Raw genomic sequence first — 15,529 nt, forward strand, 5'->3', positions numbered from 1 at the left:
TTTGCATTATTACGTGCGGTTGCCGATATATACACGCTTAATGGCGCGATTTCATAATTTTTCGCGGCCGTCTGAATTAATAAATATTATTGAAACAAAATAAAAGTCCGGGATAAACTGCGTAAAATTCTAAGCTCCTCCCACCAGAGTTTGACTACCCCCCTCTCAGGCGTTCGATTGCTGTCAATCATTCGTTTCAACCAATAGCAGCGCTCGTTACTATGAAGTCTCTCTGTAAGTAACGCGCTTGCGTAAAAACAAAAGCGTTTTATAGAGCTCACGCGGAAAGGTAACGTTTTGATTATTTACATTTGAAGCAAATTAAATAAAAAAAATATTGTCGTGCGGGTTTGTGTCTAATATAAATATGAAGAGTAATGCACCTAGCCAGTCTGTAACAGTAGAACGTGTTCGCAGACATTATTACTTCATCAGCACTAGAATACTAATAAAGTCTCTTACATGTGTGCTTAGACTAAAGTCTAGCTCATAAAACTAATAGATGCATGATTATATATTAATTTAAAGGTATATATAATATATGTATATTCTTAAATAATTAATTAATTAAGTAGTAGCTGTTAATGTGTGTTTTTCAGGCCATGGATTCTCAGGAAAAAATCCAGCCTCCTAAACAGCAGCCGATGATCTACATTTGTGGAGGTAATGCTTTTAATTATGTCCCTCATGTGTTATATGTATTAGTCATGGTTATATAATCATGTCTTTCATAACCGTGCAAACAAGTTCCCATCATCAAATCTCTATTAAGTGTGTATTTGTTGTGTTTCAGAGTGTCACACAGAAAACGAGATCAAGGCCAGAGACCCCATCAGATGCAGAGAGTGTGGTTACAGGATCATGTACAAGAAGAGGACCAAAAGACGTATCCTTTCTCAACTAAAGAGTGGTTAAAAGAGTAGCTTATGGAAGTAAAATAATGACAAATGTCTTAGAAACAAAAAAGGCATGTTGCTAAATAAACAACTGTTAAATCTCAGCCTCTAAAAACACAAGCCCTTGAAAATGCAAGGCATAAAATGCAAGCACTGTTAACGTAATGCATTATTGTTTCAATTCAACATGCTTCTTCATTTCAAAGACATGTCATTATTTTACTTTTATAGTAGTTCACCCCCCAAAAAACGCCCTTTACTTAACCTCATGTCGTTGCAAACCAAAACCCACGTTATATGTGGTTATTTTTTCCATGTAAAATTATTTAAAATCTGCTTTTTTTCCATTCAGTGACAGTTCATAGTCACCACATCTGTGAAGCTCTAATAAAAACCATGGAAGTCGTCCATCTGACTGTTTGAAGTTATATAAAACAGACCATTTAAATTTGTTCATCTGAACTCTCATTGTGTGGAAAACAGAAATCTGCTTCACAATTCTTATGCATTTCATAAAACATATGCAGATGAGTAAATTATAACCGTTTTTTGGGGTGAACTACTACTTTGATTCTTCTAATAATTAAAAAATGACACTCTTGCCATGGTTTCTTGATTCAGACATGCATGCTATAGTCATTAAGTCATTATAGTTCTGTTTACATTGTGTTTATTTTGTGGTCCTAGTATTTTCCATCCTGTTTTCCTTGTATTTAGCCTTAACTCTTGTGTCCAGTGGTGGTATTTGATGCCCGATGAGATGCATCTGCTGTTCTTTCTGTTCGAATTAGCTTTTTTTTAATCTTTGAATGTGTAAATACATAAGTAAAATACAATTTACAAACAAAATCTTGAGTGAATGTTTTCTCTTTGTATTTGCAATGTAGAATTATAAAGTGATTTTTTTTTTTCTTTTGGTGCTCAAATCATGTTTAGCGAGTTGTTCTTTTCGGGTTTAGGAGGGATGGGATACATTAGTGTAAATTCACAAGTGAAATGGCTCAGTTGTTACTAGAGCAGTGATAATGAAGCACAGTTGATGCAGAAATCCTGTTCAAACCACGCAGCTTTCTGTGGGTCACCGCAGTGAATTCACATGACCAGCTTGTGATCCCGTTGTCAAATCTGCACGGGGAAATGTTTTGCCCTCACGCAGTATTCTCAATCACATGAATTCCTATCGAAATGACTGGATTTCACTCACTCTCGAGCAACAGTAAATGCGACCACCCCTTCAGTGGATAGAAAAGGTAATATAAATTAAAGATTGTCATGATATGTGGTATCATTGTAGTGTTTAATAGAGTATAAACCTGATGATCATGTGATCCAACATGAAATATGGGGGGGGGCATCTTGTGATTTAATGGATGTGATGAATTCAGATGACCGACATTTGAACAGTGATCTAGAAATGGCTTTGTTATAAATGTTATAAAACTTTGTTTTCTCTGTGTCTGGAAAATGTTTACTAGCCTGCAAAATTTGTTACTGTGACCAACATTGAAATGGCTACACAGAATAACTGCTGTTTTCTTTTTAAATGTTTTTTGGCTATTATAACACAAAATAAATGTTCTGTTTCTTTCAATGAACAATTAGTGGTCTCTCTCTCTCTCTCTCTCTCTCTCTCTCTCTCTCTCTACATATATATATATTTATATATTTATATATATATTTATATAAAAATTAATTATATTTTAAGTCTTGCCAAGGCTACATTTATGTGATTGAAAATACAGTAAAAATAATAACGAGAAATATAAAAAAATAAAATAACCATTTGCTATTGTAATATGTTTATATAATAATATGCAATAATATGTAATTTTTCAGCATCATTCCTCCAGTCTTCAGTGTCACATGATCCTTCAGAAATCATGATCAAGAAACATTGATTATTAGTAGTACCTATATTGAAAACAGTTGTAATGCTTCATATTTATGTGGAAACACCACCATTCAAAAGTATGTGCTAAGGTTTTAAATATCCCTTTTTTTCAGATGCATTAAATTGAACAGAAGTGACAACAAAAGATTTCTATTTCAAATAAATGCTCTTCTTTTAACCTTATATTCACCAAAGAATCCTGAAAAAAAATATCAAGCAGCAAAGATAGTTGTATAGAAAGAGCAATAAATCATCATATTATACTGAAGACTGGAGCAATGCTGCTGGAGGTGGTTTTTCTGAGAGCACAGAGAAGCAGTGTCAGCTGAAGGGCTCTGCAGCTGGTTTTGTACACAATGTAATCCAGCAGGAGCGTCTGAACTGCTCTGGCTGCTGTTTGACAGTAAACCTCCCCCTCTCTGCAGCAGCTCCGCAGCCCCTCCCCCCTCGTGATGTCACGGCTCAGAGCTTCCCGCAGGAGGCGTGTCCTCCCACGTCTGACCGAGCCTCACAGTCTGCGCAGGAACAGGAAGAGAGCGAGAGTGTATGAGTGTGTGTGAGTGTGTGTGAGGACGGGAGCTCGCTGTACTGAAGTAGGGACTGAGGGCAGTCATGGGGAATTCACAGAAGAAGGGCCCCGGTCACGGAGAGGGAGGGGGCCCGCACTCTCAACCTGGGACCCCGGGACACAAGAGGAGCCCTGGAAACAACACAGCCAGCTCAAAGGAAGTCCAAGGGAAGAGGCCGGCAGTCAATGGCACCCTTCCAGCCGACAAGAGCCAGGATGAGCCTCGGGGCTCTGGTGCGGTGCACAGTGGTACTGCTGGGGCGAGCTGTAATCTGGACGCCCCGTGTGGGGCCCTTCCTCCTCCACTGGCCAGGCTCAAAAATGAGGGCAATATGTTGTTCAAAAATGGACAGTTCGGGGACGCGCTGGAGAAATACACACAGGCCATTGACGGATGTACAGAAGCTGGTAGAGTACAGATAATCTATACTTACTGTCAAAATCATACGTGATATTTGTGTTTAAACGGTCTGTGGTTTTACAGAGATTAGACCTTTCTGGTAAGGTGGCTATTTTGGCAAGGTGTTCATTGTTTTTCTGGTTTACTGGCATAAAAGTACTGTTTTTTTAATGCTTCTGGTGGGATGCAAGTATTTTGTGTATAATTATCTTGAAATAGTATATTTGACACATTTTGGGTGTCACCCAAATGCCATGTTTGGCAGCATATATATACTTATTTATTTAGTTAACCACGGCATATTTCAAGGATTCAGGAGTGCAAGTATTAACCTCAAAATAATATATCATATGTGTATGATAAACTAATATATTTAACCATTTTTGGTGTCACCACAATGCATGGTATTTTATAGTATCTATATTTTTCCTACTATTTATAGTATATTTCAAATTAATCAACATGTTTCATTCATTCTGCTCGGGTACAAGCATTTTGTGTTAAAGTAACCTGAAGTTATATGTGATGCATGTGTTACTACAGATTTAGGTATTACCAAGATGGTATTTTTGGTTAAGGGGATAATTTTGGCATAGCTATGGTTGTTTTCATAGTTTACTGACTTAAAAGCAGTTGGTTTAAAATGATTCTGATGGGATACAAGTACTTTGTAGTCAATTATATCAAAATTATATTTATATTATCATATTTTAAACAGATTTTGGTTTCAGTAAAGTGACATTATTGGCAAGCTGACAATATTTTGATACTTAAAAGTGCTGTATTTATTTATTTTCATATTAACCAACATATTTTAATGATTCTAGCAGGGTATTATATGTGTGCATAAATAGTATGTTTAACAGTTTTTGGGTGTTAGAAACCAGCACGTTTATAATGAATCTTCTTGTAGTCTGGATCACAAAAGCATGTGTTGCGCAAACATTGCGTAGATCCTGTTTTGCAGTGTTTAGTAATGCAGGGGAAGCAATCGTGATGTCCCACAGAGTAGATCTTAAACCACTGGTCATTGATCCACTGCATTTTTGGGGACTAAAGCTGCATTGTGGTGAAACTGAATTGAAAGCGTTTCACAAGACTGACACTTCCACTTCTGTGCATTCTGGGTGTGCTCACTGAAGTTACGTAATGGGCCGTTTGAAGGCAGGGATGTATCTTGCGTTTATTCTATGACTAGTTGGGTTTGTAAAATGGTGTCAGGTGACTAAACAAAATGTATCCCAGCATAAATGGCTGCCTGAACTCTGAACCCTTCCTCCCACTCGTGTCCATGCAGATCTAAAGCTGCTATCTGAGTCTATTTCCAGCGCTCTGCTTGTGTTTGCAGGTATCGACAGCCCAGAGGATCTCTGTACTCTGTACTCCAACAGAGCTGCGTGCTACCTCAAAGATGGAAACAGCGCAGACTGCATTCAGGACTGCAGCAGGTTAACCACACATTTACATTCTCCCTCTGTTCAACTGCCAGTCACACAATGACCAGACGTTCACAGTATAAACGAGAGGCACAGTGCTGCGTTCAGCCTGGATTTACTGCAAGTGCATGTGACTGACTCAGAAAGATTAACACCCGACGCAGTTAGTTGCTCTGTAAGGAGCTTTACTACCAGCAGACTGGTTAACCGTGACTAAGATCCTCAGCAGTCTGTTACCATCCTCTCCTCCTTTGGAGGGAAATAATAACATGTCATTGAGTCGGTGCTATCCTGTTTGGACGCATCTGTTCTTTAATCTTATAGAGACAGGAAAATTATGGGTGCAGAAAATAGAAAATAATGCAAGCTTTAGGTGGTAAATGGGTATATTTTGTCTGAAAGACTCCAACACATGCAGCTTTATGAATGGCTTCCTATTTATATTAAGAGAGTTCACTGTAGGGCACAGGATCAGAGAAAGATCCTGATCCTCTTGTTACATCCTGTTTGTTTATAGGGCTCTGGAGCTCCGCCCCTTCTCGCTGAAGCCCCTCCTCCGGCGGGCAATGGCGTATGAGACTCTGGAGCGCTACAGCAAGGCCTATGTGGATTACAAGACAGTCCTGCAGATAGACGTCAGCGTGCAGGCGGCTCACGACAGCGTGCACAGGTACAATACACAGGCCGCAGGATCACATTTCTGGAGTATTTTAATATGTTTACAAATGTAGCTTTTTAAAAATCTTTTATTAGAGTCAATATCCTGCAAAATAAAAACCTAAACATCCTTAAAATAGGGTTAATTTACTAAGAAGATGAATTACGTGACGACGTATTTTGAGAATATTCTTATATACCATTGGAAAAGTCTGTAACAAATATGGCCCAATGTACTGTTGATACAAAGGAATTTTCTGTTTAGATTTTACACCGGTGTTTTGACCATATTTGGAGTTGCACGTTGCATTGTGTTTTAGGGTTAAAGAAATGTCTGTAAAATTAATAGATAATGGCAAAAAGATACAAGTACTTTTTCCGTCATCGTCAAAGATGCATTTGTCAAGGTTCTGCACATTTTTCTTCCTCAAGTAAACAGATCTCATTTCAAGGACGTTTATATATTTTTCTACTGGAAAACAACAGCGAAGTACTTAAAGGGACAGTACACCCAAAAATGAAAATTCACCCTCATGACTTATTTTCTTCTGCTGAACACAAAAATTTATATTTGGAAGAATTTTAGTAAATAAACAATATATATGTGGGGGGAAATACTATGGAAGTCAACGGGGACCCGAAAGATTCTTAAAAAAATATATATAAAAAAAAAAAAAAATATATATATATATATATATATATATTAATAACAATGATATGTTTATTCACATATCTGTGTTCAGCATAAGAAGAAAAAAAGACTCCAGGTTTCAGGTTTAGAACACCTTGAGATCGAGTAATGATGACTGAATTTAAATTTTTGGGAGAACTGTCCTGTAAGGAAGCTATTTTCTGCAATCAAATGGTAAACATGAGAGTTCTGTCATTTGTTCTGTCTGACTGTGTCTGTGATGTGATCTCAGAATCACTAAAATGCTGATCGAGCAGGACGGTCCGGACTGGCGAGAGAAGCTGCCCGAGATCCCACTGGTCCCGCTTTCGGCCCAGCAGCACCGTAAAGATGAGCCCAGCGCAGACGTCCTGCAGGCCCGCGCAGACAGAGCCCAGCAGGAGAAGAGTGAGTTCACCTGACCCAAAACCCACCGCACAAGAGAGGAGAGCTGTACTCCACGACAAGCAATAGCACACTATTAGTGAAGCACATAATGAGTGTAGATGAATAGTATAGTTTAAAATAGTTCAAGACAGTTCTCTTGTGCATATAAATATGACATTATTAGGGAGTGAGATGCATTGATTAGACAAGTACTAGCCCTGCAATCATCATGCTAAATCAGGATCTTTCACTATAGACATCTTTAAACAGCAACAGCAGCATTAAAATTCAATGTAAAGAAGCAATGCCATTTCTGTGTAAATGCATGCATCCCATCTCTGAGCAGCATTAAACAGTCCGTTTAAAGACTCCTAATGACACCTCGGAGGCAATTCGGTGCCATCTTTGCTGTGCAAATTTAGCTAAATTCCTGTCTAATGTTTTTTGGATGCAACATTACGCATCTTCACTAGTTTAACCAGCAAGACGTTCTTGATCAACCAGCTTCAGCATCAGACAGATCCTGCAGGTTGACTTTATTATTGAAGCATAAACCAGTCTGGACCCGATATTCGTGCAGAGGTTATGAAACACGGATGCATGCATTAATCACAATGCATTTCCAAACAGAAATCCATGCTGGAACTCCAAAGAACTGCGAATGAAGGCCAGTGCTGATGAACAATACATACATGAACACCTCCTAACAATCGCACGCTGGGAAGCCGTGTTAGATTTGATATAGCATGTGACGTTTGATTTTTATTTTTTTGTTGTTCACGTGTTTACAATAGTTATGCAAACAACAGCATTAGTCAGCGTGGATGTTCTACGCTTGATGGCCATCAATAATGTAAAAGCGATAATGTAGTCAGCTCTCATCGTAATGGATCCAGATGGCTCTGCTTTCATTCTGAGCTGAGTAAGGAAGAGCCACACGATCACAAGGCACACATCAACACCTGATCGCATTAACAATGGGACAACCTTTGCTCTGCTGTCCTTTGAGCCAGATGAAGTCATAGCAATGGGTGGATGTTGTGTTATTACACTGCAACTGAGACCAAGCACTGTAAACTCACCATGCACACTGACACGAGCAGTGAAGTGAAGGAAAAGGTCTCATTTCACCCCAAAATCAACAGAAAAAGATCAGAAATTACCTAAAAATATATATATAAAAAAGAAACCAGTAATAAGAATAAAACTGATAAAATCAAATATACATTTTAAGTCAAAAACTTGATAGAAATTCATATTTAAATACGTAATGAAAATAAATAATTATAAAAAAAAAAAATAAATAAATAAATGAAAGCTAAATTGAAGTTACATTTAAAAAAATAAATGAATAAAACTTACAAAAAGCACGTAACAAAAAACCTTTTAAAAAATAAAACGAAAATTCAAAGCTTATTTAAAATGTTTACAAATACTATAATAGTATATAAGTTATACTAAAACAACACTGGAAATTATATTTTGCGTAAAGGAAAAAAAAATCTAATTTGTTGTATCACAAGTGTTGGGACATTATTTAGCAACTTTTGATTTTTGATTTATTTTGAATTTAATAATGTAAAATCATAATAAACTCAAATGTTGTTGAAGTACGATAATGAGAGTTTGGGAGAGACATTTTTATTTGTTTTTGTGATTTTGAGAATTATGACCCAGACATGTTCTTGATGTGTTTTGTGACATTCCCTCTTTTAGAGTGAACGGCTATAGTTTAGGGAAGAGGGGGCTCTTTCAGGAGTATTCAGAAGTGTAACTCTACTGTAAATGGTCTTTCTTCACAGCCAGAAAAGCAGAGGCTCGGTTCACACTGCTGAAACAAGAAGGAAATGAGCTGGTGAAGAGCGGCCAGTTTCAAGGTGCTGCGGACAAATACAGCGAGTGTCTGGCCATCAAACCGAACGAATGTGCCATCTACACCAACAGGTAAAGCGGTCCGGATATCTATAATAGGCCAAAAAACAAGATTGTCCCTTATTTTCCTTTTCTGAAGCTGGCAACCCAAAAATGTATGTTAAACATAAAATGTATTGTTTGTTTTATATTATACTGATCAATTTGAATGCAATTAAAATTGCAAGATAAATCCTTCATTTCTAAAATCCTGTACACATGCAACAAAATCAGCATATGTGACCGTAGCATACTTTCTGTTTGAAATGTTGCATAATGCATACTGTACATGCATGATGTAGTATATACACTGTGCAGTAAGAAGCAAGCAGTGCGCTAGTGTTCATGCAGTTCACGCTAAATACTTACAAAGCAGCAATGAACTGAGCCAGCTGCACACGTCCTGTCTCTCATTTGATGGAGCCTTCTAGAAAATGCTGAGACTGGAGCTGGTCAGACAGAAACACAGGAGTCAGGTCACGTGCGCTGCTGAATGAGACATGTCTGTCGTGTTTTCCAGAGCGCTGTGCTATCTCAAGCTGGAAGGTTTCGCAGAAGCCAAACAGGACTGTGATTCTGCACTTCAGATCGAGCCAAACAATAAGAAAGCATTTTACAGACGAGCACTGGCACATAAAGGTTTGAAGGTTTGTATTTTTAGATATTATGCCTTTTATCATCATAATAAAGCATGTGTGCTTCATGTTACATCTAAAGCATTGTAAATAAGGATTGTGTGTGCATATAAAGTCAAGCTCGCCATATCTCACACTGCTGTTGAATTCAGTGCAGTGATGCAGAGTTTGATGCTCTGTGTGTGTGTTCTCGCTCAGGACTATCTGTCAGCCAGCACTGATTTACAGGAAGTGCTGCAGTTGGATCCGAACGTGCAGGAGGCCGAGCAGGAGCTGGAGACGGTCACTAACCTGCTGAGAGAAAGTCTGCTGGCTAATTCTCAAGGTGAAGTCTCACCGCCAAAGAACACATAGGAGAGAGCAGAAACCAGCACGGTTCAGGCTATGTGCAACCGGTTCCTTGGTCGTGTTCTAATCATTTGGGATGTGATAAGATTCTAGTGACAAGACATTTGCCTGGCTGTATCTGAAATCCCTAATATACGGTTTCATCGGGCGCACGTGCCTTGCCCTACATTAACTTCCGGTCTATGTTGTGTATATCGGTCTGGCTGCGGTGCCGTCTACAAACGCAGTTAAAGTAAAGGTGATGAGTAGACTGAAGTTGTGCTGTGGGATGTGTTTCCTATACATTTATTTATTTTCGGAGACTCGCAACGATTTGAAAACTGATTGATTTTCAAAAAGGAATTCGTTGAATAAACACGAGTAACGTTGCGTACTGCACGTTTAATAATAATAATTCCTTACATTTATATGTTTAAATATCAAAACGAGGTACGGGTGTTTTTATATCACTAGCATGTTATATGACTGATAACGCAGCGTTTGTGAACGTAGCTCTACTTTACAGCTGTTACTGGGGAAACCTCTATTCCTGCACTTTATGCATCTCCTGCTCGGAAATAATTAATTTCCACATTCATTAAGTCCATCTGATTTAAGCAGCAAACATTTTGTTTGTTATCAAAAAATATCTACTCTAGAGGGACTTGGCTGTTGTTATTGATTCTATTTGGAAGTCTACCGGAAGTTAGGTTAGGGCCACAAAAGCGCGCATGCACAGTAATGTGTATGTTGTTGCCGTTGAAACCGTATCTATACCAGGCGGCAAGGAAGTTGAAGTCGGCCGCGTGCTGCCATCTTTTAGCAGAACTTCACTTGCGTTAGCATCCCATTGACTCCCATTCATTTTGGCGTCACTTTGACAGCGAATAACTTTACATCTGAGGTGTTTAAAGACTCTGTTTGTCCATTATTTATTTCTAAAGATACACGACAATGTATAAAGAGCTCCATTACCTTCTATGTTACATTATGGCCCCCTATAAACAGTTTTTGTAAAAAATAGGCTAACGATTGCGTCATAACCACTCGACTCTCTGTCGCATTACCGTACAGACAGGAGGAGAAGCTCACAGGCAATTAACTTAATATGGCGTACTGGCGTTACATTTTAAAATACTATACAAAATAATTATTTGGGCTACTTTAACTTTTTTTTTTTCATGTCCGCGGGTTGAAGCGACTGCAGTAACATGACATTTATCCACTGGTATGTGAATTTAAGCAGAGGCACCCCGCCAAAAAAAATTTTTTTTAACTGGGGACGCCCTCGAAACGCGATTGGGCTAGTTTTTGGCCTGTTTTGAGTAGCGTTGGGTGGGTTTTCTTGTGAAAACCTGGCAACAACAATCTACTGGAGAACACATCATGAATAGATGGCAGTGTTGACAAGAGCTTGTGAGAGGGAGTTATGAGATATCACCAACTCTAGTTTAAAACGAGTATAAAGACAGTGTTATCGGTCATAACCCGAGCGGCAACCTCCCGCTCTCTCTTGTGAAGGAAGTGACTAAAACTGCAATTCATCGACTGGCCGCTTGAGGCTGGCTGCAAAAGGGAGTCAGTCCCATAGACTCCCCATGTTAAAATGCTCAACTTTACAGCAGAAAAAAACATGTTTACAGCCTGGTGCAAAAAATTATTTTGGTCTATATTGCTAATTTTGCCCTTCATGACAACTGTGAGGTGGGTGAATTTTTTTTATAACTCTTCCGTTTAAATTATATTAAGACTTAAAGTTCTGCATAATTAAGGGCGTGGCCACTTGAGTGACAGGTGAATTGCCGCTGCTGACCTTGTCGCAGAAATAGCGCAGACTGGATGAAGGTGATTATCAAATGCAGTATAGAAAGTCTGCGCGTTCGGGTGCACTTCAAATGACCAAAACACACTCAATTATGTCAAAATACACAGTTTTGGCAAGTAATATTTTAAACACGGCCCTAAATGAGTTATAAAGTCCAACATAATCATAAAGAGCTGGGAGAAAACCTGATATGTGTCAGAAATCCCTCACACAATCTTTTGTCTGGGACAGCCGAAAATCATGCAGTGTGTCTCGGGATTTAGATACAATATTGTGACTAACATTGCTGTTTCGCCAACAAAACCATCTGCAACTGTCTGCAAACAACACACAGCCACAGCGTTACCTATTGAATCAGTGTTTTGAACGAATCGGTTGAGTGAATGATTCACTGACTCGCTGAGGATGAGAACCGCAGAAAGAGTCACTGAAAAATCAGACCGTGACCAGAGCGGATTTATTCATAAACAATTAAAACACTAATTATCTAGCCGCCACAATAATGAGCCATTGTACCCAAGTGAACTTTAACCTTAGATTTAGCTGACTATTAGTTTACTGAGGCTAGGGTCATTATTATTACTATTGCTCATAAATGAACAAATCCCTGATCCTTAAGTACTAAACTTTGGCCCATAAACAGGTTTATGCAACAGGTATTAAACAGCAGACTTTTTATGTTTCTCACAGCAGAAAAAGTCCCGAAGACTCACACTGAAAGAGGATTGTGATTCATAACGAGAAACCAAAATAGATTTAACAGACACAAACTGCTCAGAAAACATAGGCAACATATTTTCAACCGCCCACAGCGGTCTACCGTCATGCTGGGGAGTTTTGCACAGGAAGACAGCACTCACATTTTTCATAAAATAAGTGCATCTTGTTTAGCCTTTAAGCCCATTTACACCAAGGATGTTAACGATAACTAGAAAGCCTGGTAACTGAGCACCTAGACATTTCATTTAGGGTGACCATATTTTAGTTTTTCTAAAAGAGGACCGTGGGTGCGTGTGGGGCGGGGGGGGGATGTTTGGTGGTTAAAGTAGTGCAATGACCACATCCCAAATAACAAAACTTAATATGTCATTTCCATATCTAAAATACATGTTTACAGCCACAGTGCAGCTAAAAAAGCTTCCTGCCAGTGGCCATCCTTCACAAAACTTAACATCTAGCACAGTTTTAGGTAGAATGAGAACAAAACATCAAAGTATGCACACACACAGCTCCAGAGATAGAGTATTTCATTATGTTCTTACCACAGGTGACGTTTAGAGCTTAAAGGTCCCGTTTTTCGTGCTTTTTTTGAAGCTTTGATTGTGTTTACAATGTGCAATATAACATTTGATCATGTTTCGCGTGTATAAAAACAGTATTTTTCACACAATTCACCTATCTGTATACCGCTGTTTTCACTGTCACAAAAACAGGCTCATGTCTTCCTTGTTCTATAAGTCCCTCCTTCACAAAATACTTAAAGACTTCTGATTGGGCCAGCGGTTCCTGTGTTGTGATTCGACACCAGCTTACAGCTGCCCTCCTGGTAACGTGATTGGGCTAGAACGCACGTGCTGGAGATGTACTTATAATCACAGGAGCGTTTTTACTGACGAGATGCGCATGAAAATCGCATTCGTTTTTTTTGCACAGCCCTAACATCTAGTTAACAAAGCGTTGCCCTTTGTGTAATAAGTTAAAGACACTTAAACGCACCAACTTAAATAATAAAATACACTTACCGGTTGTGGTCCATAAACAACACCTTCTCCAGACAAAGAGGGAAATGCTCCATCTTTCAAGAATAATCTTTGTGCAAATCCGGCATTAAACTGATTGAGATTGAGGAAGCTGTCCTCAGCAAAATGTGCTGCACATAGTTTTACATGTGGATTATAATTTTCGGGAACCGAGTTAAACATTAATTGTAACCATTAATCTCCAAGTACAGCGTAGCGTCCCTGGGGAGCCCAAACAAAGATGATTGTACTCCAAGATGAAAATAACAGCGTTTCAATGACATGGCGACAAACACAAACTCTTTTACTGTCTATGACACAAACGCAGCTCTTCCTCTTCTCCGTCGGAGCACAATAAGGCCACGCCCCCTTTTTGTGAATTCATGTGGGCAGAGGTTAATCAAATAAACCGTATTAGTGACGTCATTACTACAGGAACTAGAGGGATGTAGTCCAAACGGGTCGTTTTTTGTAGGCGAATTCTGTTAAATCAAATATCTCGCTTAGCATTGAACTTTGAACTTTAGAATTGTACAGATATTATTTATACTCTAACAACAACATCACACACTAACTAAAGTTTAAAACATGGGATCACGAAGAACGGGAACTTTAAACTCTCTTCATCAGACAATGAACATACATGACAACGCCCTTACATACACAACACTAAATCACATGACTGCCCACATGACCACACTTTAAAAAAAAACAAAAAAAACAGGCAGGACAAATCAACAAATCATGGCAAAAATCAAATCAAGAACAGGGCAAAAAGCTAATCACATAAACGTGAGAGCAGCACTAAATTACAAACACAAATACATCACACTAAATATAGGACTACTGAATGTTCAAAATTACACCAAAGAAAATACCAAAATGCAAAAGATACATCCAAAACAAACATCTTACCTTCTTAATCACTATAATATTTTAAGAAAATGTTGCGTTATAATTATCAAAACGAAGCCAGGTGCAACAGGTGAACAGGTTACATGTGTTTCTTTATTCCTCACTTTTTTACACACACACAACTTGTACTCATCTCTCTTCTTTTACTACTCTCCTCTCCTCCTTGTATCTCGCTCTTAAAATGCTACCTCCCCCTAGTGGTCTGAGTAAGTATTATACTGAATAACAGGACACCACACGAATATCAAAATCTTTAATGAGACCATTAAGAGATAAAATATTCAAAGTATAAATCCAATATGCTTTACGTTTACTTACCTTTTTTCTCTGAATTCTGATTTATTTCTCACTTTCTCACAATTCTGGATTTAGGTGATATCCTACAATTCAAACCTCCCCCCCCCAGAAATTTGAGTCTATATCTTGCAAAATCTAACTTTTTCCACATAGTTTACATGTTGCAATTTCCAGTTTTTTCCCCACAGGGTTCAAATCTAGCACTGGCTGGTAACAGCAGGCTTCAACATGACACACTTGATGCTGATTATGACTGTTTCCTCTCTGCAGGTTGACATCGAGGCAATAATTAGGAAACCAACAGAGGGCTACAGGAAGAACAGACCCTCCTTCATTAAAGCCAGACACAGCGGATCCAGCGAGCCTGGGAATTCAGCTCATGGGTCCCAAAGTCCTGCATCGAGGGTCATTCATCCTTAGACTGTCATGCGTTCCTTCCAGCAAACACTCATCTCACCTTCTTCAAGGAATATTGTCTGATGCAATGCTGACACTGCAAAGCAAAGCATGCAAACGGTTCATCCTCTGTAACTCTGGCTTCCGTAGGCTTCAGGATTCTCGTGTTTTGATGGGACAGTTGTCATGTGTTTAAGAGAGAATGTGCCTTTTAAAAGAAGCTGTGGCTCACATATGGAGTGATTTAACACTCTCAGAAAAAATTGTAAAGGACAATTTAATTTGCTATGTCTAAATGTCTGATTTCTCAGAATTTAATATATTTTTAATAGCTGCTGCATTGTACGGTGTAATATATACATGTTGCTCATGTAGTGTCATTGTTGTTTCGACATCTTCCAGCCTCCAGCCCCACCATTATCTCAATATGCATTGATAAAACGTAAGATCCCACAAGGTATGAATGTGCAATAACATTAGATGTAGTTTTTTTTTTGGTGAGGGGGATGTAAGCAAAAGAAACATGTTTCAGATAAATAAATTTGCATCGACTAAACAAATGGCTTCATAAATTACTAG

At 38.6% G+C, this 15,529-nt stretch overlaps 2 protein-coding genes across 2 annotated transcripts; both read left to right on the plus strand.

The window, feature by feature from the left end:
• The first annotated feature begins 190 nt into the window (after positions 1-190).
• Positions 191-2,491, plus strand: LOC113068272 (DNA-directed RNA polymerases I, II, and III subunit RPABC4). The gene is made up of 4 exons (XM_026240942.1): positions 191-289; positions 600-663; positions 794-886; positions 1,633-2,491. Exons 2-4 carry the CDS (start codon positions 603-605, stop codon positions 1,653-1,655), a joined length of 177 nt encoding a protein of 58 aa, XP_026096727.1. The 5' UTR covers positions 191-289; positions 600-602; the 3' UTR covers positions 1,656-2,491.
• Positions 2,492-3,278: 787 nt separating this feature from the next.
• Positions 3,279-15,506, plus strand: LOC113068274 (sperm-associated antigen 1A). Its single transcript, XM_026240945.1, has 8 exons — positions 3,279-3,763; positions 5,104-5,203; positions 5,709-5,861; positions 6,772-6,926; positions 8,708-8,849; positions 9,337-9,463; positions 9,650-9,776; positions 14,825-15,506. The coding sequence occupies exons 1-8, from the start codon at positions 3,400-3,402 to the stop codon at positions 14,827-14,829; spliced, it is 1,173 nt and encodes a 390-aa protein (XP_026096730.1). The 5' UTR covers positions 3,279-3,399; the 3' UTR covers positions 14,830-15,506.
• Positions 15,507-15,529: the final 23 nt, after the last annotated feature.

The sequence above is a fragment of the Carassius auratus genome, linkage group LG44F (genome assembly GCF_003368295.1).
Source record: "Carassius auratus strain Wakin linkage group LG44F, ASM336829v1, whole genome shotgun sequence".
Lineage (NCBI taxonomy): Eukaryota > Metazoa > Chordata > Actinopteri > Cypriniformes > Cyprinidae > Carassius > Carassius auratus.